This window comes from Canis lupus, chromosome 8 (assembly GCF_048164855.1).
Source record: "Canis lupus baileyi chromosome 8, mCanLup2.hap1, whole genome shotgun sequence".
In the NCBI taxonomy this organism is placed as follows: Eukaryota; Metazoa; Chordata; class Mammalia; order Carnivora; family Canidae; genus Canis; species Canis lupus.
Window position 1 is genome coordinate 56,571,054 of NC_132845.1, and position 24,108 is coordinate 56,595,161.

The 24,108-nt window shown below is 48.9% G+C and overlaps 1 protein-coding gene and 1 long non-coding RNA gene across 3 annotated transcripts in view; one reads left to right on the plus strand and one right to left on the minus strand.

Annotated features, from left to right (window-relative positions):
• Positions 1–3,556: 3,556 nt before the first annotated feature.
• On the minus strand, positions 3,557–7,296 carry LOC140638607 (uncharacterized). Its single transcript, XR_012035629.1, has 2 exons — positions 4,346–7,296; positions 3,557–3,762 (listed from the first exon to the last, which is right to left on the minus strand). It is a non-coding gene; the product is annotated as an uncharacterized lncRNA (long non-coding RNA).
• The window catches only part of LCMT1 (leucine carboxyl methyltransferase 1), a 40,193-nt gene continuing 23,142 nt past the window's right edge, over positions 7,058–24,108 (plus strand). The window contains exons 1-4 of one of the 2 annotated variants that reach the window (XM_072836244.1): positions 7,058–7,316; positions 16,841–16,932; positions 18,730–18,851; positions 21,143–21,219. In XM_072836244.1, coding sequence (XP_072692345.1) covers positions 7,207–7,316; positions 16,841–16,932; positions 18,730–18,851; positions 21,143–21,219 — 401 coding nt within the window. In that variant the 5' untranslated portion in view covers positions 7,058–7,206. The remainder of the gene's footprint in view (positions 7,317–16,840; positions 16,933–18,729; positions 18,852–21,142; positions 21,220–24,108) is intronic. The other variant, XM_072836243.1, reaches the window with a different exon arrangement.

Sequence of the window (24,108 nt, forward strand, 5' to 3'; positions counted from 1 at the left end):
AGAAACTCTGCAGTTTACCAAGAACATACCCTGAATTTTTGAAGTAGCTCCTCTTGATCAGCATTTAGGTGGCGGTTCGTCCAGATGTTCAAGGTCATCTCCCTTGTTCATTTTTCAAGAAGCCATTCCAAAGCTTCATTTGCAGTTCAGGGCTAATTGCTCACGTGTACCCTGGAAACGATCCATTCAGGCTACTTAAAGATCTCATTCCACTAATTTTCCATTCTGCTTTTTCGTCAGCCCTCCAAATATCTTCATTCTTTCCCTCCCTTTCTGTTCCCACTGCCCTCGTTCACCTACTGCTATATCTTACGTGGACCCATGCCATTGACTCCCTAGTGAACTTGCCGGTTCCACTCTTGGCATCCCTTGAATTCGTTCTCCACCTTGCTGACAGGGTGAACTAAGGTGAAAATCGGATGTTACTTCCCTGCTGGACTTATTTTAGGGGGAGTTTAAACTGTAGGAGACCATCCAAACCCTTGCCTTTGGGACCTTCCTACCAGCCCATCAGAACCAAAGGCAGAAGCTTAACCGACTGAGCCATCCAGGTGCCCCTGGAGTTGTATGTCCTTAACAGATGTGTCAAACAAATGTCCTCATGGTAGGATGTCATCAATGTGATATCATATCTATATTCCCAGGGAAAGATGGAAGCAGTTAAGATCCTGCCTGCAAAGATTGCATGTGATAGCAGAACGGTATGGGGGCCCCACACATAACAAGGGAAAACTGTCGCCTTCAAGGTGTCTGAGTGGATGTTGACATAGGCACTGAACAGAACATATTAGCCAACTAAATCTGTAATAGCAACGTATTCACCATCTTTAAATCTGCTAGGCTCCCAGGTGTTCTTTTTTCTTTTTCTTTCTTTAAAAGATTTAATTATCTTTAATAGAGAAAGAGAGAGTGAATGAGAGGGCCTACATGTGAGCAGGGAGGAGGGCACACAGGGAGAGAGAATCCCAAACCAAATCCAATCTGAGCAGGGAGCCCATCACGGGGCTCAATCCTGTGTCCCCGAGATCATGACCTGAGCTGAAAGGTTAACCCACTGAGACACCCAGATGCTCCTAGTGGTCACAGGTGTTTTAAGGGTACCAGGTTTATTTTCATCAGGTATGGTAAGACAGGAAGATCTAAAAAACTGTCACAAAGTATTTAGACTCACTGTTCCCAAGAAAGGAGGTCCTGAGAGCCATGGAGGGCCACGCAGGGAAGCCTCAGGTCAGTCAGAAGAAAGAGTGTGTGAAGGGAAAGCATGGGCAAGACCCTTCAGAGTGGTTTCCTTGGGAAGGCACACGTGAGGCAGGGTCAGCAGGCTTAGGAGTGACTAGCTTGAATCATTTCAGTGGGCTCTGAGGCAGTGTGTCTCGAGTTCTGTGTCCCTGCCCCTGGGTTGGTCAGGACAGGGGTAGTAGCTCAGAGTATTAGAGCTTCTTGGAGGAGGTGGTTAGGGGTGAGGGCTCTGAATCGGTTGGTTGACATATGAAAAGTGTGCTCAGTGGCAAGCTCTTGACCATCTTCAGGAAGTCACCAAGCCTGCCAGGGACAGTCCCTCCAAAGTGGGCAAGGCCTGAGATGTGAAAGCATTAACTACAGAAGTTAGACAATATGGTAATTATATCAGGTATAACCATAATTTGAGCCCTAGTATTAAGTCCATGAAGCTTTGCCAACTGGGGCATCTCAGCGGACGCTCACGTTAATTCAGAACTTTTGTTGTAGAGACACAAAAGCCAATCGGCTTCCTTTTATCATTTGCCATATAAATTATTTTAGGAAATTTTGGATTTCCAATTTAATCAACTTGTCAACCCTTGTTGAATTAATTTGGGGGCTGGGAGGCTCCTTTGGATCTATTTTACATTCTTCCATTCAACTTCTTCTTCTTCTTTTTTTTTTTTTTTTTTTTTTTTTTTTTGGTTTGTTACTGGATATACTTGTGGGTGGCAGAGTGTCTTTTACCCGGCTTGTATTTCTGTTTTTTCTTCCAGTCTCAAAGCAGCATCAGTAGGATTAGGGCCTTTGTCATGGCAATGGTCGTATGGTTTAGAGACTCCAGGCTTAAGTCAGAGTGTGAATTGTTGCCTTCACTGTGCCACAGGGATGCCTTGGATGCTTCCCCCCAACCATGAGGATCGGGATCTTTTGCCAAAGAGGTGTAGGCAGTGGAGTGGTGCACTGGAAGAGCGCAGGACCTGCAGCCCAGAGGCTGAGGAATAAAAACCATCTTCTGCTACAGGCCTGCTTTCCATCAGTGGCGACTGCTTCTCATTCCCCCTCTTCCCTCTGTACAGATGCCCTCAGGATACATTTTTTCATTTCTAGCCACATAAAGTCATGAGTTTTTTTGTCTGTCTCCATGCAACCACACATCGGGAACATTTCTGGGTGTTTTCTATGGAGGAAGGGAGCTGGGGGTGGGTAGGCCCCACAGATGACTATCCTCTTCCTGTGGGAATGCCAGTCTCCCCAGCGTCGGAGTCCATAGCTAGTAAGACCATTTTGCTTACGGCCAGAGTGAGGGCCAGAGTGAGAGCCTCAAGCCCCTTGATCACAAGATTAGCCCTTCAACGTGCTGATAAGAACCAGCACTAGGCAAAATTCAGCTATGTCGCTTAGGGGTTGTGCACTGGGAAAGAAGTAGACTATCAAACGCCCCTCTCTCCACTTTTTTTTTTCATCAGTCCTGGGTCATGGGCTGCCATAGATGTGTACCTCAAAACCCTTAGGGCTCAGGGAGCCCATGATAAAGGCATGAGGTGTGGTTGTCATCTCTGAAGCCAGTTAGTCAGCGAAGGAGCAGGTCAAGCTGACCAGGTGTCCTCAGTTAAGGTTAAGATGCCAAAGGACGCCTGGGGGGTCCAGCAGTTAAGTGTCTGCCTCAGGGTGTGATCCTAGAGTCCTGGGATCGAGTCTCACGTCAGGCTCCCTACATGCAGCCTGCTTCTCCGTCTGCCTAGGTCTCTGCCTCATTATCTCTCTCTGTGTCTCTCATAAATAAATGAATAATTTTTTCAAAAGAGTTTAAGATGCCAATTGTTTTATTCACCTTCTCATCACTCCCTTGGTGACAGAGAGATTCCTGCTCCAGACTTATGGGGATCCTTTGACACCAGAGGGAGGGATTGACAGTCATTTACTAGTCAACACATACTCACAGGCCAGGGGAGGAGGATACACCGCACCACGCAGGACTTCACTTGTGGACAGAGTGAATGATCACATGCTTCGAAGGTAAGTCTTTGTGGTAACAAGAAGGCAGGGATGGGGATCCCTGGGTGGCGCAGCGGTTTGGCACCTGCCTTTGGCCCAGGGTGCGATCCTGGAGACCCGGGATCGAATCCCACGTCGGGCTCCCGGTGCATGGAGCCTGCTTCCCCCTCTGCCTATGTCTCTGCCTCTCTCTCTCTGTGTGTGACTATCATAAATAAATAAAAATTAAAAAAAAAAACACAAGAGGGCAGGGAAAGTCCTGATTCCCATGGGAGGGCATGACTGACTGGTTTGTTTGAATAAAACAGTGGGCTTACAGGGAACTGAATGCCTCTACGCAAAAATCAACAGGTATTACGTCTGGTCCCTGTGAGAAGAAGGGTTTTTAGTTAGGATGTCTTCCCTGTGAGGGAAGAGGGAGAGGAGAACTTGCATTAGGTGATGTAATCTTCTCTTTGATTTTCCCAGGTGTTAGACAGCTTTTAACACTGGATCTGAATTTCAGGCCTTCTGCCACACGAGGTCACGAAACAGTTATTCTTCCTAGAACGAATCATTGAATTTCATAGTGAATGTTGATACAATCAATCAATCAATCTATCAACACGTACAAGGGAGCTGCATTTCTCTATGCTAGCAATGAACGTGTGGGCACCACGGTCAAAAAATACATTCCTCATTACTAGCAAAACTAAAATACTGAGGGATAAATCTAACAAAGCATGATCAGAACGTGCACGCTGAAAGCTATTTAGCACTGAAAAGGAAGCCAAAGACATAAATAATGGAGAGATATAGCATGTTCATGAATTGGAAGACAAAGGATAGTAAAGATGTGAATTCTCCCCAGATTGATACAGAGATTTAATTCGATTCCTATTAAAATCCAAAACTTTTCTTTGGTAGAGATAGATGAGATTATTCTCAGATTTATGTGGGAAGACAAAGGAATTGGAGTAGTTTCAAAAAGAATTTTGAAAATAAAGTGGGAACATTCCACCTACCCAGTTTCAAAGGTTATCAGATATTATAATAACAGAGACTGTGTGGCACTTGCAGAAGGGCAGATACACAGATCAATGGAAGAGAACAAAGAACCCAGGAGAGTTCCCATTATTATACTCACGTGATTTTTGAAAAAGGTGCAAAAGTAATCGAGTGTAGAAGAGAGAGCCTTTTGACAGATGATAGTCACTGGAAGCTTGAGATGAAATCACAGGCCCCCAAACTCAGAAAACAGCATCAGCAGAGAAGGAAGATGGTGATTTGACTGAGTTACTACCAGGTGGTGTTGGGAGAGGAGGCATAGCTTGTGGACAGCTCGGGAAGCAAGTTGCAAGCACTGGATGACAGTTTCTTTCATCTTTGTGAATTGAGATACCTCCGATGGATCAATTCCACAGACTCTGAAGACTTTCCCGTCAGCTCCCACCGTGCAACCTCCGGTCCCCCTAACTGAACATCCAGTGCTCCGGACTCCACTAGCCTTCCCATTAGCATCCTCGTCAGCTGGTATGAGATGGCAAGATGGGTCTCAGGAGCTCCAAGAGTACGTCCTCCCAATCTGGCAAAAAGGAGAGCTCTCCTGGTCTAGCCACTCCCTTCCATTGGACTCCTGGAATTCATTTTGATTGGACAAACCCAGCAGCACTGTCCCCAGCTCTGAAGCCTAGTGAGGGTGGCTTTGTGTGTGACTGGCTGGGCCTCGGTATGTTTCCATCCTGTTTCAGGCATGGCCTTGCCTGATCCACACGGATTGAAAGGAGGGTTTCATTCTCCGTGATAAACAAAGGCTGTTGCAGAATTAAAAACGGTGAATAGACAAAAGAACAAATGTCTCCTTCAGCCTCTTGGGGGAGACGCTTCATGGTCGGCAATGCCTGCTTTTTGCTCCCAATGGTAATGTTCACAAGGGTTTCAAGTTTCAGTTTCTCTTTTCTGGACTTTGTCAGAGGATGCAGATTAGTTGGCAGTGAACTTTCTTGGATGTGGTCTCGTGGCGTTCTTTATGACCGCCCCGGTAGAGTCTCATGTTTGAAGGCCTCAGACGGCCTGAGAGAGCTAAGCTTCCAGTACCAAACTCCACTCCAGTGTCATCAAGTTCTAGCCCTTCACCAGCAACTTAAATGAGTTGGTCCTGCCTGCACGGAGCCTTTGGGGTGGCCCTCAGGGAAACACTGACCAAAGTCCTCTGAATCAAGGGCTCAGCAAGGAGCAGAGGTGATAAAGCGACAGATGCTTCTAAAGTGACAGAGGCAGGGATCCCTGGGTGGCGCAGTGGTTTGGTGCCTGCCTTTGGCCCAGGGCGCGATCCTGGAGACCCGGGATCGAATCCCACGTTGGGCTCCCGGTGCATGGAGCCTGCTTCTCCCTCTGCCTGTGTCTCTGCCTCTCTCTCTCTCTCTCTCTGTGTGCGACTATCATAAATAAATAATAAAAAAATAAAGTGACAGAGGCATATCAACAGCTGTCTTCACCTTCTTCCAAGTACTCTCAGCCTCACCATCCACACCTATGAGATTTACACCTTAAACTGGTTGCCGTTACACTTATTTTTTACCCCCCCTCCCCCATGGAATGTGTACACTGCTGAGCTGGGAGACTGATTCAGTGGTTTGCGTTACCCTCTTGGCAGAAGACAACTCAGAGAAAGTGGTGTATTTCATCTCACCACTCCCCCTGGCAAGCCTCCCTAACCTCGGCCTTCCCCACTGTCATTTCTTCTTTGGGTTACAATGAGTTCTCGTCCCTCCATTAAATAATAAGCAAGCTTTTGATATCTAATGTTGCCATAAGATATGTGCACTGGCTTTTTATTGCTATTTTGCTTGTGCGTGTCTGTGTGGGTGCATGAGTGTGTGTGTGTGTGTGTATGTGTGTGTGAGAAAGTGATCTAAGGTTCTTAATGTTTGAGTATATCCATTCGGTGCTCCTGACAGAGCAATGGAACATACAAACACTCTTGTGTATCTAGAAACCGTTTTATAATAAGTCCAGTACAAAATACATGTACCGCACATCTAAATATGCAAAATAATGAAACACATGTGAACCACCCCAACTCGAGACATTATTGAGGTTCCTCTGTAATCCTTCACCTCCAGTGTCCTACCCTCCCCATTCCCTGAAGGTCGCAAATGTGATTCTTGTGCCCCCTCCCTCCATTCCTTGGTTGTCCTGCATAGTATTTTATCATATATGTGTGATTCTGCAGACATTAGTTTTGCCTGTTTTGAACTTTGTAAAAATGTTATAGTCCCTTCTTTCACTGAATATTATGCTTCTTAAACTCAGCCATTGATGTCTGAGCAGCTCTGGCTCGTTTTCACTGCTACCTAATTTTCCACCGTGCCCGTTTTCCGCACGTTCCTCCCCAGGCATTTGAAAGGCGATTATGTGCACAAGGTCCTTACTTAGCACACTTCCTGGTGCAGAGTCAGGGTTCCGAGAACAGTTGTTCAATTGCTGAGACTGTGCTCTAAGTGTTAAGAGTAACACTTGTTTCCGGCGGCTGGATTGTCTGCCTTTCGCCCCAGTGCTGAGGATGCTGCTAGCTCCTCCTCCTGTGAATGACAGTTCTAAAGTATTGGGACCAGCAAGGAGAGAATTTGCGTGCAGCCAGCTCACTGAGGACTACAACTCCCAGAAAGCATTGCGATGGCCTCCTGCGTGAACGGCGGTTTATTTCCTGCCCCGTAGGTAGCTTCCGGGTTGTGTGGGCGGGGCCGGAGGAACTCTCCAATGAACCCTTTCCCCGGGCCGAGGGGCGGAGGGAGTGCCCAATGAGCGTCTGCGCCGAGGAGCCAATGAGCGGTAAGGTTGCTGGGGAGGCTGCCGTGATGACGTCACTGAGATGCGCCCGCCGAGCGCGGGGGAAGCCAGCCGGTCTCCCCTGCCCGGCCAGAGGCGCGCTGGTCCTCGCGGCGTGTGCGGACCCCGCTTCCTCCGTGTCCCTGGCGGGCACGGCAGCCCGGAACCTCCACGCCGATGGCCACTAACCTGAGGACGCCCTCTTTCGCCTCCTCTTCGTCGACCTCGACAGACACGGACGACGAGGGTGTGCGCGGCACTTGCGAAGATGCTTCCATGTGCAAGAGGTGCTGGCCGGGCGCGGGGCCGGGGCCGGGGGGCGGCTGCCCAGCGGGGCCGGGGCCTCGGGGCGAGGCTGGCGCTGAAAGGTTCCCGTCAGCTCGCGCGACCCTCGGGCCACGCCTGGGACTGCCCGCAGCGGAGGGCGGCTCCCTTCTGCTGCGAGCCGGGGCTGGGGGCCGGGCCTCCTGGGGGCCGAGGCCTTGCGGGAAGCCAGCCGCGAGGCCACGAGGTAGAGTCTTGGTGCGCGAGGAGAAGCGGAGCGTCCGCCTGTTGAGTAGGTTCCGTCGCGTCGTGGGTTGTCCTGGGCCCCTCTGCACCTGCCGTGGGGCCAAGCGGGGCGTGGGGGGGCGGGGGCGGGGGGCGGGGCGGCCTGCCCAGGACCGCGTGCAGGGGTGTGCAGAGCCAGGACCTTCCCCAGCTCCTGCCTGGATGCCACAGGAGCCTACGGTCCTGGGGGTGCTGCGGCGGCCGCGTTGGGAGCACACACCTGTGTCCCGTGTGGGAGCGCCTGAGGCTTGAGGGTCCTGCGTTCCTCCGCTCGGCGGAGATCGCGGACAGTAGAGTGGGTGGCGGGCGCTTGCTCTTGGGTGGCCGGTGGGTACTGGGGACCCACGGTGAACAGGCCTGACGTGGCACCTGTTGCGAGAGACGGGAGGCAGACGTCACCCGTGAAGAACGGAACTGCAGCGTGCATCCGAGTCTGTGATTGAGGCAGTACTGTGCGAGCTGACAACAGAAGGCTGACCACCCAGCAGGGATGTAGGAGGGCGTTGGGTCGGGACAGGGAAGGAGCGTGAAGTGTCCAAGGCATGGAAAGAATGCCGCTGAAGCTGGAGCCACGTGCCGACCGTCGGCTGGAGTAAACCGAGGGTTTGGGTTCAGACCTGCACTTTTTGTTATTTCTTGGAGATTCAGCATAGTGATTTAAAGCGCGGACTCCAGGGCCAGGCTCTCTCAGGCTGACCCTAGCTCTGCCCCTTATGGTCTGTGTTACTCCACCACTCTGCGGGGTCTCAGTTTCCTGACCTGAGAAGTGGAGTCATAATAATCCCACTTGATAGATGATTGTAAAGATTGAATGGTAAATAACTAATAAGGCACTTAGAGCCACGTCTGGCATGTAGTAGGTGTTAGTGGTGGTAAAATAAAAGTAGAGATAAATACGTACATTAAGTGTCTAAGACTGGGAGGCCGTCTTGCAGGGTTTTTGTTTTTGTTTTTTTTTTTTAAGTTTTTACTCTTCGGTGAGAGAGAGAGAGAGGGGCAGAGACACAGGCAGAGGGAGAAGCAGGCTCCCTGTAGGGAGCCCGTTGTGAGACTTGATCCCAGGACCCCTGGATCACAACCTGAGCCCATGGCACATGCTCAACCACTGAGCCTCCCAGGTGCCCCGAAATTTGTGAACTTTAATGGATGACACCTAACTTCATTTCTTCTTCACCTTTCAAGTGCTGTTGACCGTATGTGTAGCCCTTTGAATTAGAAATAATTTTCCTCCCATACACTTCTACTTGCTAAGAGAATGTGGAGTGCCAAGGAAACAATCAGAAGGAAACAAAATACTTTTCAGTAGCGTATTACGGTTAGGTTTGCTTGAAACGTATTGGTGATTTTGATTTATTTGAGATTCGTCGCTAACAGTTTTTGCAAACTTGCTTACTTAAAAAAACAGTAAAAATGCTCTTATTGGATAATTTCTATAGTTTCTCAGCTCTTCTCTGCCTCAGTTTCTAATGCCCCCCCCCCCCCCCCCCCCCCGCCCCGCCGCAGGTCTGGAGACATCTAATAGGGGAAGTTTCGGGTCGGAATTGCAGGATTCTCCCAAAGTGCACATCACTGGAGCCTGTGGAGCTTTGTAAAGAACACACAGTTGCTCACATCCTATTGCAGACTCACTGAGTCCGAAGCTTCCGGGTTAGGTGCCCTGCTGTAAAGACCAGGTGTGTTTGCCATCTGGATGCATTTCATCAAAGCTGTTCTTGCACTGGGCTTTCCTTCATCTGAGAAACCTGCAACAAGCTTGGGAGAATCCGTACGTTAATGTTCTGAGACATTTTGCAGGGCTCTGTTCTGCAAGGTCTGTGATACCATAACCTGCATCCTCAGTGTAATGTAACGTGTTAAACCCTTAAATCTCGCCAGAAAGTCAAGTAATTAGTGAGGCCGGGATTCCTTGCAGGACCATGGGCAAATAACTTCCTGCCTCAGTCCTCTCTTTGGAATGGGGAAGAGAATGGTAACCCACCTTTGGGATGTAAGGATTCAGTGAGAAAAAGACACAAGGCAGTTATTAGCACAGGGTCTGGCGCAGTGAGAAACCTTCACTAAGTTATTATCACGAGCTTTGATTTTCCTCCATTCTTTCTTTTTTCTGTGTTTTACAGATTTTATTTGTTTTACAGAGAGTGCGTGCACGCGTGGGTGGGGCGGGGCAAAGTGAGAGGGAGGGGGAAAGAATCTCAGGGAGAGTTTGCACTGAGCGAGGAGCCCAACGTGGGGCTCTCTGTCACGACCCTGAGACAGGACCTGAGCTGAAACCAAGAGCTGGGCACTCAGCCACCTGAGCCACCCAGGCGCCCTTCATTTCCGTCTATTCTGAGTATTACTTGGTTGAAGTTACTGAATGTGTGCCAGGTGTGGATCGGGCTGGTTCCTGCCACCCTGGGTTCCAGCCACAGCAACCCCGAAAATAACGTTAAGAAACCAGTCAGCCTCCCCAGAACTCCTACGGTTCTGCTGTTTGGTGTGTTCCCTCCTTCTATACAGTCCCTGGGGGTGCTCAGCATGCTGTGAGCTGTCAGCTGAACAGGTGTTTGCCAGATAGAAGAATATCGCATGGACATTGAAGCACATGCTGTGTCAGGGGAACTTGACATTGTGCTGCAGAGCGGGTAGGGTTCTGGAGCCACAGTCAGAGGCGAAGTGCGGGAAGGGCCGAGGAGTTGCTTCTCTTTCCTGTCTGGGTTTTTTTTTTTTTTCCTTCCCCAGATTTTATTTGCTTATTCATGAGAGACACAGAGGCAGAGACACATGCAGAGGGAGCAGCAGGCTCTCCCTGGGGAGCGTGATGAGGGACTCGATCCCAGGACCCTGGGACTCAATCCCAGGCCCCCGCAATCCTGACCTGAGCTGAAGAAAGATCCTGAATCACTGACCACCCAGGGGCCCCGGGTCGAGGGGTTTCGGGTGGGGGAGCTGACGTGCTCTGGGTTTGTTTTAGAGCGATCGCCAGCAGCCAGCAGCCACGTGGGAGACGGCGTTGGCAACAAAGGGCAGGTCCGCTCTCTTTCCTTCCCTGCTGCCACACCCCTCCCTTGGCTCAGGTCCCTTCTCTTACCTGGTCCTGTTGCAACACGTCCTTAAGGTCCTGTCTGCTTCTAGTGCAGCTCCCCTGCTACGCAAGTGTTCATTGTCCGGCCAGGGTAATGTAACTTGCGATCAGAAATCTTGTCCTGTCACTGGGTGACTGGACACCTCTTGATTCCCCATCAGCCGCAAGCTTAGAATCTGCAGTGCGTGGCATGGCACACTTTGCTTTCGGTGATCCTGTCACGCTACTCTGGCTATCCCCCTGCCAGCTGGAAATCTCCACGTAGACGTCTCAGCATTACGGCAGATTCATTATTTCCAAAAGTATGCTCGAGATGCCCTGGCTGTGTTTTCCTCCTTGCTACCACAGCCCTCCAAGTCCGTGAAGGGTGCCACACTGTTCGTTCCGTTGACCGGCGCAGAGGAGAGGAGTCATCCTGGATCTCTGCTCCTACTCAGCCCCTTCCTTGTGCGATCGATCCTTCACCCAAGCCTGTGATGTCATCTGCTAAAGATTTCTGGACTCTCCCTCCTTTTCTCCACCTCTGCTTCTGCCCTGTGAGCCTGAGTTACGGTCGTGTGGTGCGAGCCATGGTGCTCATCTGCTAGCCGCGCCTCCGGGGATTCGTGCCTCCCTCAGTCTCTAGCTGCCCCTGGAGCCTGAGGTTTGTGGAGGGCACATTGCATCATGTCACTGCCTGGCCTCGTGGCGTCTTGTTGGCATTTGAAAAGTTCCTGATGTGGTCTGTGTGGCGGCCCCATCCTTGCTTCCCCAGTGTGGCTTCACGCCAGCCTTGCCTGCCCTCCGGGATCGATTCAGCTGTCAGATGTGCCCTGTCCCCGCCGGCCTTAGGGCGGAGCAGCTGCTCCCTGTGCCCAAGAGGCTCCTGCGGTGGTGGCCATGGGGTGGGGGTGGGGGGGCGGATGTTGACCTGAAGATTGAGGTGACCTGCTTGGGACCTAATGGGATAATTGTAGCTCATTTTAAATATTTTATTTATTGAAAGGGAGAGAGTTTTTGAAGGGGAAGTGCAGAGGGAGAGGGACAAGCAGACTCTTCCCTGAGTGTGGAGCCCCAACACAGGACTCGATCCCATGACCTGGACATCCTGACCTGAGCCAAAATCAGGAGTCAGACACTTAATCGACTGAGCCCCCCGGTTGCCCTGTTTTTGTTTTTGTGGTTTTTTTTTGTCTTTTGGGGGAATTAAACACTTAAGACCTTGCCTATGTGCTTTGAGGAAAGCAGCAGAGTTTAAAAGAAGGGAAACAGACTCAAAATCTGTTTCGGTACAAAGTCTGTTTCTCTTAAGACTTTGTTTCCCGCCTTCCGTTTTTAACCAAGAAGACAACCAGCAGGAAATAGAAACCAAAAAATGAGGCTAAATGATGCAAAAGGTGAATGATAAACTTAAAAATAAGGGGTGAAGCAGTATCTTAAAGGCCAGTGTGCAGCACACAGGTAACATTCCAAACTTGAAACTTGATTCTGAGAGTATTGGATTGGTGTTTGTAATTGCTTATACATCCGTTGTAGGTGAGTGTCTATGTAGCTGTGTTACATGTATATATGCGGCGTATATACGTACAGAACGAGACACCCACATCCACGCTCACACATACACACAAACACCATGGAAGCAGCTGGAATGTAGAGGAGGGATCTAAGTCCAAGTGGGTAAGTAGGTTTGAAGAGCAGCAGAATTAAGTTTCCTACCAGATTGCACAGCTCGAGGGAAACACCCTTGACCTCTGTAAATCGGTGCCTTCTGCCTAAGGTCCTTCCCCGTTTCGTACCTGTTCCTCTATGCTGAGCCTTTGAACTAATGTCCGGGATCATAGTAAGCAGTCATGAGTGTTGAGTAGAAGTGAAGTGAACAGGCGCCAGCCTTGCTCCTCACACCGGCTAGGGCAGCAGGGAGAGCCCCTTCCCATTCTCTGAGATGAAGGAAAACCGAGGGGAAGGCACGTCACACCTTTCTTGTGAAGTTCCCACTGTTGCAGGCGACACGCGTGCCAATAGGGCAGAGTCAGTGCTGCTGAATGAGCAGGAGGTTGGACCAGATCAGTGTTTCCCGCAGGAAACACATCTCCCGCAGTGTGAGATGACTTTAGGCGGCACACAGGATAGATGCTTTAAATGTTGATCAGTGGTATTTATTAGAGAGTGTGTTTGGAGAAAATATTAGGTGGCACGTCAGACGGGGTATTAAAAGAGTGAGTTGATATAAAGGAGTATTAGGTTATGTGAATGTCATGAACATTTCAGAAGCAGCAGTGGAATGAATGAAGGCTGAGTACAGGCCTCTCTAAATCTGAGGGTTTTGAGTCTTTGGGTTTTATTTATTTATTTACTTTCTTGGGGTGGGGGGAGAGAGCGAGCGAGAGAGAGCATGCGCAAGCTTGCCTGACCAGTGCTGGGGAGGGGCAGAAGGAGAGGGAGAGAGAAAGAATCGCAAGCGGGCTCCACGCCCAGTGCAGAGCGCGACGCAGGCAGGCCTTGCCGTCAAGACTCTGAGATCAGCACCTGAGCTGAAAGCAAGAGTCGGTTGCCCAACAGGCTGCACCACCCAGGCACCCATGATTTCTTCTTGATATGTCCTGCGGTCACTGCCACGTCCTGCTAGGGTTGTCATTATCTGTGCAGGTGGACATGCTCCTCGTGCCCCTCGTGGCCTGGCTGGACAGCTAGCTGCACCTGCAGCCCCTGGTGCTTCCGTCCACATCGCATTTAAGGGCCATTTGAAGAAGGAGCACAAATCCTGATTGCTGTTCGAGGTCATCCATTGATAGCTTCGCATGAGATCAGGAAAGACTCCGTGACAGAACCCAGGGTCGGTGACTTGGAAGGAAATCTCGGAGTGGATGCTGAGGATCACTTGAGAAGAAATGCAGGCTGGCCAGTGCTCTTGGCGACACGAAGATCAATCATCGTTGTGTAGAAACTCCCAGAGATCCTGGAAGGGAAGACTTAAGCAACTCCTCTTCAGCAGCCTTTGCCTTGCAGTCCGTTCCAATAAGTCCAAACGGGCTTTTGGATAAGCAGACAATTCCAATTGTAAGCACTCAGAGAAACCATTAACTACCCAACGGTGTTTCTTCTTTCTTTTCGGAGTCTTAACGGTTGATGGTGTCTTAGAATGATACATGCCATTTGGTAGGGTAGAGAAAGTTTAAACAGACCCATTGAGAAACACACACATGCCCCAGAAATCTCTGAGCAGGGTCTCCTGCTTCTCTGCTGTTGTTCAGCCTCCCTGCCTACCTCCTGCTACTACTGGGACATTCCAAGGAGCTTCCTGCCCCCAGAGCGTTTCTACCTGCGATTCCTCCTGTCTGGAATGCCTTCTGCACAGCTTTCTGCAATTGTGTCGCCCTCCACTCAGCCATCCCCTCTTCAGAGACGCCTTCTCTCTCACCTTCTCTAAAGTAGATCCTTCCATCCCCCCCTGCTGTTGTCCTTGTTCTGACCTAAGCTCTTCTTTCTGTCTCTGTCCCTGCCCTGCTTCACCCCTGTGAACCAATGCCCGGCCCTTCGCCGACGCTCAACAAATATGGCTTGACTGAATCCACAGTATTAAACTGATGGCAATGCAGACGCTGCTCCTTGTGTTCCAGGAGAGGGCAGTAGGAAGTACTTGGAGGAGCTCCCGGAGGAAGGCAGCTTGGTCAGCTTTTCAGCAGTTCGAGTGCTGGGCAGTGGAGCGAGCGAGCCAGCGCCTTCTTTGTGGGGCGTGCTCAGGCAGTGGCGTGGTGTTGTTGCAGGGATCTTGCCCTGGATGTGAGGGTTGAGCAGGTGCAGTCTAAGGGCCCCTCCCGCCAAACATCCACCTGTGAGGACGACTCATCACCAGTCTGTGGTTCCTGCTCAAACCACAGGGATGGCTTCTACCACTAGATGGCGCCAGACGGTGCCTTTGAGGGCAGTGCCCCTCAGACCACCATCAGTGAGAAGACCGTTTTCTTTCGTGTTTTAAATTACTGAAGTATAGTTGGTCTGTGCGATGTCATATTAGTCTCCGGTGTGTGACATAGCGATCGGACGAGTCTATACATTACTCAGCGCCCCCCACGATCAGGTACAGTCATCCTATGCCACCGTACAGCCTTGTTACAGTATTACTGACTCTATTCCCTGTGTTGTGCTTTTGTGTTGGTGGGTCATTTATATAACTGGATGTTTGTACCTCTTAATCCCCTTCACCAGGGGCGCCCATGGGCCTCCCCCCCCCCCCCCCCCCGGCAACCACCAGCCTGCTTTTTGTGCTTAGAGTCTATTTTATTCTGTTTGTTTGCGGAACACATTCTTCAGGGCACTCCTCCCCTGAACACACACTTTCAACAGAAGCTTCACAAAACAGCCTTTACCTCTTAGAGTGTGTAATGAATGCCGATATTTTCCGTTTTCCTGTAGTTGACTGCATTCTCTAAGATGGAGATTTGCAAACTGTGGCATTGGTTTATGATACGGATGGGTCACAGTTCATTGTTTGAGAAGCATTATTGTAGACAACTGAGCCCGTTCACTCTGCAAAGCTCTGTGGGTCAGTTTTCCTTGGACCGTCTGGGCGTATAGCAAATTGAGTCCCTTAGTGAGTAGTTCATGTGTTTCTGTGGAGTTGCTGCGTTGAGTAGCTTCCTTCTGAAGGCATAGCTTCCTCCTGGGTGTCTGTGGTTGTGGGAAGGTAGAAAGGAGAGACTGGGTGGGAAAATGTCGTGGATTAGCACAGACTGTAGTCAGGGCAGGGGTAAGGAAGCCTCGTCCGTGGCTATAACGAGAAGATTCAATATCACTTCTGGGCACTAAGAACGTAGCTGGGAGACGTGTCTCTCTCTCTCTCTCTCTCTCTCTCTCTCTCTCACACACACACACACACACACACACACAGCCTTACCCCTCTCAGCTTACTCGTCAAGCAAATGGAAAGGAGCTACTGAACACAGGATATCACTTAGGATGCTTCAGGGTGCAAGTAAGCCAAGACTCACCCCATCTTTCTCACTTACTTATTTATTTACTTATAAAGATTTTATTTATTTATTCACGAGAGACACACAGAGAGAGAAAGAGAGAGAAAGAGAGAGGCAGAGATATAGGCAGAGGGAGAAGTAGCCTCCATGCAGGGAGCCCGATGCAGGACTCCGGGAGACGCCCTGGGCCAAAGGCAGGCAAGGCACTAAACCGCCGAGCCACCCAGGCATCCCTAATCATTACTTTTTTTAAAAAGATTTACCTCTTTGTCTCAAAGAGAGGAAATGAGCCAGGGGAGTGGAAGAGGGGAGAGAGAGTCTTGGCGCAGACTCCCTGCTACGTGTGGAACCTGACGTGGGGCTCGATCCCAGGACCCCGAATTGATGACCTGAGGGGAAACCAAGAGTGGTCACTCCAACCGACTGAGCCACCCAGGCTCCCTTTAAAAGCTAAAGACATGTTTTAATTCACAGATATCCATTGAGGGGTAGAGTAGACTCCAGGCGCATAGTGGCTTGGCGTGGCCTTGGGGATCCAGGCTCCTGCCATTACTTCTCATTGTCCTAAGGCTGGCTCCGCTCCTGGTTGCCAGAAGACCTTCAGTGGTAAACCGGGCTTCAGCTCCCTGGCTCAGAACACTAAAACTTTGATTCCTTGGGGTGTCGGCTGGGAAGCATTTAGGCTCCCGTAGCCTTTTCCAGGTTGCAGTGTAGGCCACTCTAACACTTTCTCGGTTGTAGCTGTAGTGTTTATTTGTTCCTGGATTTTCCACCGTGACCTCCTCGAGGGACGTGGAATGAGCGGTATCTGCTACAGAGTCGGGGGAAATCCTTAGGTAGTGGTTAGTCTTACGCAACGGTTCCGGTCTCCTTTCCTATGGACACAGAACTTCTGGTTGAGCAGAGTTGTCTGAGTGGCTCTCACCCGTGAGTTTGCTGTGGAGTGAATGAGTGGTGGCAGGTCTCCTGGGTGAGGTATGAGGTGAGGTTATGTGCTCTCTAGGGTCCTGGGAGAGGAGTTGGCCGTATGAAGAAAGAGAGGGAAGAAATGACCGCTGTGGGGAGGGTGAGGGGCTGTGTGTGTGTGAGCAGCAAGACGGATGGCTGCGCCTGTTGACATGTGTAATGGAGCGCCAGATGTGCACGTGTTGGCCTTTTGACGTAGGTGATTTTCCTGCTTTACCTGGTTCCCGAGAATGGGCCTGAACCTGCTGACCTCTACTCACCTGCCTCCTTTCGTCCCTTCCAGGTTTGCAGTCAGCATTGGCTACTGGCATGACCCTTACATTCAGCATTTTGTAAGACTGTCTAAGGAGAGGAAGGCTCCCGAAATTAACAGAGGCAAGTGGTGACCCCCGCCCCCTTCTTCCCGAAGGTCCTCTCATTAGCACAGAGGCCTGAAGTTTTGGAGATTCGTTCTATTTTTTTTTATATGATTTTTCTTCATATTTTTTAAAATGGATCCCTGGGTGGCGCAGCGGTTTAGCGCCTGCCTTTGGCCCAGGGCGCGATCCTGGAGACCCGGGATTGAATCCCACGTCGGGCTCCCAGTGCATGGAGCCTGCTTCTCCCTCTGCCTGTGTCTCTGCCTCTCTCTCTCTCTCTCTCTGTGACTATCATAAATAAATAAAAATTAAAAAAAAATTTTTTTTTAAATTTATTTGACATTGAGAGTGAGAGCACAGAGAGTGGTTGGGGGACTGAGGGAGAGTGAGAAGCATACTCCCCACTGAGCAGAGAGCCCGATGTGGGCTCGATCCCAGGATCTTGAGATCATGACCTGAGCTGAAGGCAGACACTGAGCCGACGGAGCCACCCAAGCACCCCCAGGGATTCCCTCTTAAAAAGAGAGTTCCAGTGTTCACTCTCTCCAGTGGTTTCTCGAAGTGCTTCTTTCCCAACATGCTCACCAACATAGCGTATCATGAAACTTCTTATCTTTGTTCATCTGATTTGTGAAAAATGCTATCTTTACAATAATTTTATTTTATATTCCTCCTATTTTGTGGTGAAGTTAAAGATCATTTTTATATGTTTAAAAGTTTTAAAGTGGCGGTACCTGGGAATAGGGACAGGGTAGTTACTTGAGGCGAGGGTGAACCCAGTCATCAGGAAGATGGGGCAATGCCTGGCTAAGAGGCCTCAGGCCTCCGTCCCATGCTCTTGAGGCAGCTTTCCTAACAGATGCTGCAGAGCCAGGGCCCCTCTATCGGGCGTCAGGAGCTGGGTGCCCCAGGAAGATTGGCAGCCATCTGTCCTTCCCAAATAGCCTGTGGTGAGCATCTTTAAAATTTTTTCCCCAACATCCAGTCTGTTGTGGATGATATACTTTAACACACAATAAAGATGATTTACTGGATGCATAAAATACAAACTCAAATTATTTATTAGGAGAATCAGTAGACAAAGAATTCCTATGTCCAATTGCTATAAGTCTCTAAATGCCACTGCAATGTGATTTAAGATAGTCATCCTTTCAGCATCAGGGCTTTAGAATGCAGATTGTATTCCTTTCCCCCCTCTTCGATTTCCCATCTCCTGTGCTCCAGCTCCCCACCACAGAGCTGAACAATTCAGTTTTTTCAGCAACATTTGCCTGGTGCCTTTCTCTCCCCCAATCACTGAGGCCATTTTATAAACATAGAGGCTCTTACCCACTCGGCATGGAGATGAAGGGAACACGATAAAAACTGCTTTTTTCTTCCTTTTTGCTTTTATATTTATCTGCCCCGTTCCTGACCCCAAAAAACTATTTTTGTCATGATCTTCTATTTTAACTTTTAACACAGGCCTAAGTAGCTTTCACCTAGCCAGGAGAAAAGCAAGTTTTGAAGAGGAATAATTAGATCTGATATTTTGTTGCAAAACACTTGTCTTTCCTAAGTGAAATCATGGGACAGTTTATTTTTCAGATAGGTAATTCCACTATTAAATAGAGTGTACTTGCTTTGGTTCAAACAGCTTTAAAAGGTGATAGAATTTGAAAGTCACTGTTACTCTTGTGAATTTCACAGATAAAGCGCTGACCCTACAGAAGAACAGAAGTGTCCTGTTTTGCTGTTCTCCTGGGGTGGGCTTTGCAGGGATGTCTGATGTCTGACCTCCATGAGCCATAGCTTGTGTCTCTCTCTCTTTCAGGATATTTTGCTCGAGTCCACGGTGTTGATCAGCTTATCAAGGCCTTTCTACGGAAGACAGAATGTCAGTGTCAGATTCTAAATCTTGGGGCTGGGATGGATACCACCTTCTGGAGGTTAAAGGTATATTAAAACTCCCCTTCTTGGGGATCCCTGGGTGGCTCAGCGGTTTGGCGCCTGCCTTTGGCCCAGGGCGCGATCCTGGAGTCTCAGGATCGAGACCCGCATCGGGCTCCTGGCATGGAGCCTGCTTCTCCCTCTGCCTGTGTCTCTGCCTCTCTCTCTGTCTCTCTCAGTGTGTCTATCATAAATAAATAAATAAATCTTTAAAAAAAAAAAAAAAACTCCCCTTCTTGTTTGCCAAATTGTTTTGTTTTGTGAAGGTGCCTGCGTGGCTCAAGAACGTTAAAAATATATTCAGAGGGAATCCAGTGACCGGCTGCCGGTCTCTTCGCCCCATCGCTAGGTGCTTACACCTGCTGCCACCATCAGCCACCTACATGATGTCACTAGGGCCATAGTGGAGGATGTACATCTTGCTTGTCATCCTTTGCTGTTACAAACAGGGCTTAGGATCAAACTCCTTGTATACATTGCGTGTGCACGTGTGGAAGAACCCTGCCAGTGGAATTGCTGAGACTGACAGCCCATGCATTGACCATCTTGACAGCAACTGAGATTTTGTTGTCATCAAGACAGTTGTTCGGTATAGTTTGGAGATGAGCGAGGCTGGGTGAAGGTACTATGACAGAAAGCCCTTTTGTAGCTCTACCCTGATGTGATTCCCCCCACCTGTGTTAGGGATCAAGAATAGGTATTGTTCGTTACACTCACTCACAGGAAAGGGGATGGTCCCGTTAGTGGCGGAACCAGGACCGAAGCACCGGTCTTTGATGCCGGGCTAGAATCGTAGCTACCCACCTTTTCCCTATGACACCTTCACTGATTGCACCTTCCTTTTTGTAGGTTCGTACAGATTTTTCTCAGTTCTTCTATCAGGTCCGTCGTGTGGCAGTGATGGGTACGTGCGTTTCCCCAGGTTTCTTGCAGACATACACCAAGAAAAATCAGTGTGTGGGGGCCTAACAGCACCCGCATAGGCATTTTGTCCCTAATCAGTTCACCTGATAAGGAATTCTTTGGTTGTCAGTGCGCACGACCTTTCTGTTACTCAGGCGAGAACCCATCAGCCTCAGCACCGCCGGAGTAGTCATTGTTTGCCTCTGCACTATTCATTCAGGATAAGATAGCTAACGTTTATGAAGTGCTGGCAGTTATGGGACCTCGTGAATTAATGTGAGAGCTCTGGGGTGGGAGGGTTAGAGATCAGGAAAGGGGGTGCTGCAGGAGCCTGTGTCTTCCCCAGATTGGACGGCCAGTGGCGTTGATGCCTGGAACAAACTGTGCACTACAGCTCCGCCACGTCCAGGCTCCGTTCCTGTTCTCTGCACGGAGCCCTGTGGTTGTTCAGGGGGGTCTTTGCCGTACATGGGGCGGTGGTGCCTCTGTACCTCAGAGACCGTGCTGTGGGGGAAGGACCCGGGACAAAGCACAGTGGCTGGCAGAATGTGGACCGTGGTCACAGAAGCCACTGGAGAAACGCCTCCTTCTTGCCTGACACCCTTTCGACCTGATTTCATGATTTGGTATCTCACCTCTGTCATGTAGGTTCATTAATAATTAATACATCTGAGAGTTTTATTTCTGAGCAAGGTACGCCAAGACTAGGTACCCCTTCCAAGAAAAGGTTCTTTCTCAGGAGTGAGGGAGGTGAATAACACAGGGTCTCGAAATTTTCTGGAGGCTTTTTTGTTTGATAATTATATTGGTCCAAAGAGTTTTTAACAAATCAAAGTTTGTTTTTTTGTTTTTAAAGATTGTATTTATTTATTCATGAGAGACACAGAGAGAGGGAGAGACACAGAGAGAGAGAGAGAAGCAGACTCAAGTCACAAGCCTTGTTTCTTGCCAGGCCTAAGGAGTGTGAGGAGCTGCTGCAGGCAATACCCAGCGTGTCATTAAAAGAGGCCAGAAAGGGATGTCCCTACAGTCTGTGCAGTTGGTGAGCTGAGGAGAGAATGCATTCAAGAATAGTCATCAGGGCTGAGTGAGTGATTGGACACAACAGATGGAGAGTATGTGCTCAGATGGCCTGGGGCTGACCAGGCTGGGTATGCAGAAGAGGGAGCAGGGCTGTGTGTGTGTGTGTGTGTGTTTGTGTATGTCTGCATATGAGTGTAATTGTGTCTCTCTCTGTATCTATGTGTCTGTGTCTATGTGTGTGTCTCTTGTGTCTGTGTGCGGGTCCTTGTGTGTATGTGTGTTTATCTCACTGTGTGTGTGTTTGTGTGTCTCTGAATATGTGTGTTTCTGTGTTTGTGTCTGTAGAAAACTTACTGTGTATCTTTCCTCAGGATGAAGATCTGCTCCCAAGTAAATATTTTGAAGTCGACTTTCCAATGATAGTCACAAGAAAGCTGCATAGCATCAAGTAAGTGTGGCTTGGACCAGAGGACAGAGCTGGGTGGATTCAGAGGCAGCGTTCAGTAGGGGCCAGTCTGAATTCCAGAGACCTCATTTTAGGGGACTCTTCCCTTGACCCCATCCCCCCCCCCACTTTCTTGCTAACCTTGGGATCGCCATTCTAGCCTATCGAGCAGTCTTCACAATGAAATATACCCTGCCTTGTGGCTGTTCTGTCCATTAATGTCATTCTCTGAACGTTTGAAAGAAATGACCTATAGTAGTTTCATCATCTGGGTTTTTGGGTTTTTTTTAAAGATTTTTATTTATTTATTCATGAGAGACACAGAACAAGAGAGGCAGAAACACAGGCAGAGGGAGAAGCAGGCCCTATGCAGGGAACCTGATGTGGGACTCGATCTCGGGTCTCTAGGATCACACCCTGGGCTGAAGGCCAGCTAAACCGTTGAGCTACCTGGGCTACCCTCATCTGAATTTTTAATGTATATTTTGTCTAGTTCTTTATCTCCAAGTCATAGAAAAGTGCCCAACCTAGAGCACGTGCATAGTAAATATTCTTTGAGTGAATGAATGGAACGCTGAAGTTAGTTGCTCACTAACCAGACAAAAACCCCACCAAAAAGGAGAATTATAGACCAATATCCCTGATGAACACAGATGCAAAAAATTCTCAACAAGATACTAGCTAATAGGATCCAACAGTACATTAAGATTATTCACCATGACCAAGTGGGATTTATCCCCAGGATGCAAGGCTGGTTCAACACTCATAAAGCATTCAATGTGATAGATCATATCAATAAAAGAAAAAACAAGAACCATATGATCCTCTCAATAGATGCAGAGAAAGCACTTGACAAAATAACTGCATCATTCCTGATCAAAACTCTTCAGAGTGTAGGTATAGAAGGAACATTCCTCAGCATCTTAAAAGCTGTCTGTGAGGGCAGCCCCGGTGGCTCAGTAGTTTAGCGCCGCCTACAGCTCAGGGCATGATCCTGGAGACCCAGGATCGAGTCCCACGTCAGGCTCCCTTCATGGAGCCTGCTTCTCCCTCTGCCTGTGTCTCTGCCTCTCTCTCTGTCTCCTCTCTGTGTATTCTCATGAATAAATAAATAAAATCTTAAAAAAAAAAAAACTGTCTATGAAAAGCCCACAGCAAATATCATTCTCAATGGGGAAACACTGGGAGCCATTCCCCTAAGATCAGGAACATGACAGGGATGTCCACTCTCACCACTGCTATTCAACATCGTACTAGAAGTCCTTGCCTCAGCAAAGAGGCAACAAAAATAAATAAAAGGCATTCAAATTGGCAGAGAAGAAGTCAAACTCTCCCTCTTTGCAGATGACATGATACTGTACATAGAAAACCCAAAAGAGGGGATACCTGGGTCGCTCAGCGGTTTGGCACCTGCCTTTGGCCCAGGGCACGATCCTGGAGTCTTGGGATCGAGTCCCGCGTCGGGCTCCCAGCATGGAGCCTGCTTCTCCCTCTGTCTGTGTCTCTGCCTCTCTCTCTCTCTCTCATAAATAAATTAATTAATTAATTAAAAAAAAAAAGACTCCACCCCAAGATTGTTAGAAATCATACCCCAGTTTGGCAGTGTGGCAAGATACAAAATCAATGCCCAGAAATCAGTGACATTTCTATACACTAACAATGAAACTGAAGAGAGAGAAATTAAGGAGTCAATCCCATTTACAATTGCACCCAAAAGCATAAGATACTTAGGAATAAACCTAACCAAAGAGGTAAAGGATCTATACCCTAAAAACTACAGAACACTTCTGAAAGAAACTGAGGAAGACACAAAGAGATGGGAAAACATTCCATGCTCATGGATTGGAAGAATTAATATTGTGAAAATGTCAATGCTACCCAGGGCAATTTTACACATTCAATGCAATCCCTATCAAGATACCATGGACTTTCTTCAGAGAGTTGGAACAAACAATCTTAAGATTTGTGTGGAATCAGAAAAGACCCCAAATAGCCAGGGGAATATTGAAAAAGAAAACCAGAGCCGGGGGCATCACAATGCCGGATTACAGGTTGTACTACAAAGCTGTGATCATCAAGACAGTGTGGTACTGGCACAAAAACAGACACATAGATCAATGGAACAGAATGGAGAATCCAGAAATGGGCCCTCAACTCTATGGTCAACTAACATTCAACAAAGCGGGAAAGACTATCCACTGGAAAAAGAACAGTCGGGATCCCTGGGTGGCGCAGCGGTTTGGCGCCTGCCTTTGGCCCAGGGCGCGATCCTGGGGACCCGGGATCGAGTCCCACATCGGGCTCCCGGTGCATGGAGCCTGCTTCTCCCTCTGCCTGTGTCTCTGCCTCTCTCTCTCTCTCTGTATGACTATCATAAAAAAAAAAAAAAAAAAAAAGAAAAAGAAAAAGAACAGTCTCTTCAATAAATGGTGCTGGGAAAATTGGACACCCACATGCAGAAGAATGAAACTAGACCACTCTCTTACACCAGACACAAAGATAAACTCAAAATGGATGAAAGATCTAAATGTGAGACAAGATTCCATCAAAATCCTAGAGGAGGGATCCCTGGGTGGCGCAGCGGTTTGACGCCTGCCTTTGGCCCAGGGCGTGATCCTGGAGACCCGGGATCGAATCCCACGTCGGGCTCCCGGTGCATGGAGCCTGCTTCTCCCTCTGCCTATGTCTCTGCCTCTCTCTCTCTCTCTCTGTGACTATCATGAATAAATAAAAAATTAAAAAAAAAATCCTAGAGGAAAACACAGGCAACACCCTTTTTGAACTTGGCCACAGTGACTTCTTGCAAGATACATCTATGAAGGCAAGGGAAACAAAAACAAAAATGAATTATTGGGACTTAATCAAGATAAAAAAGCTTCTGCACAGCCAAAG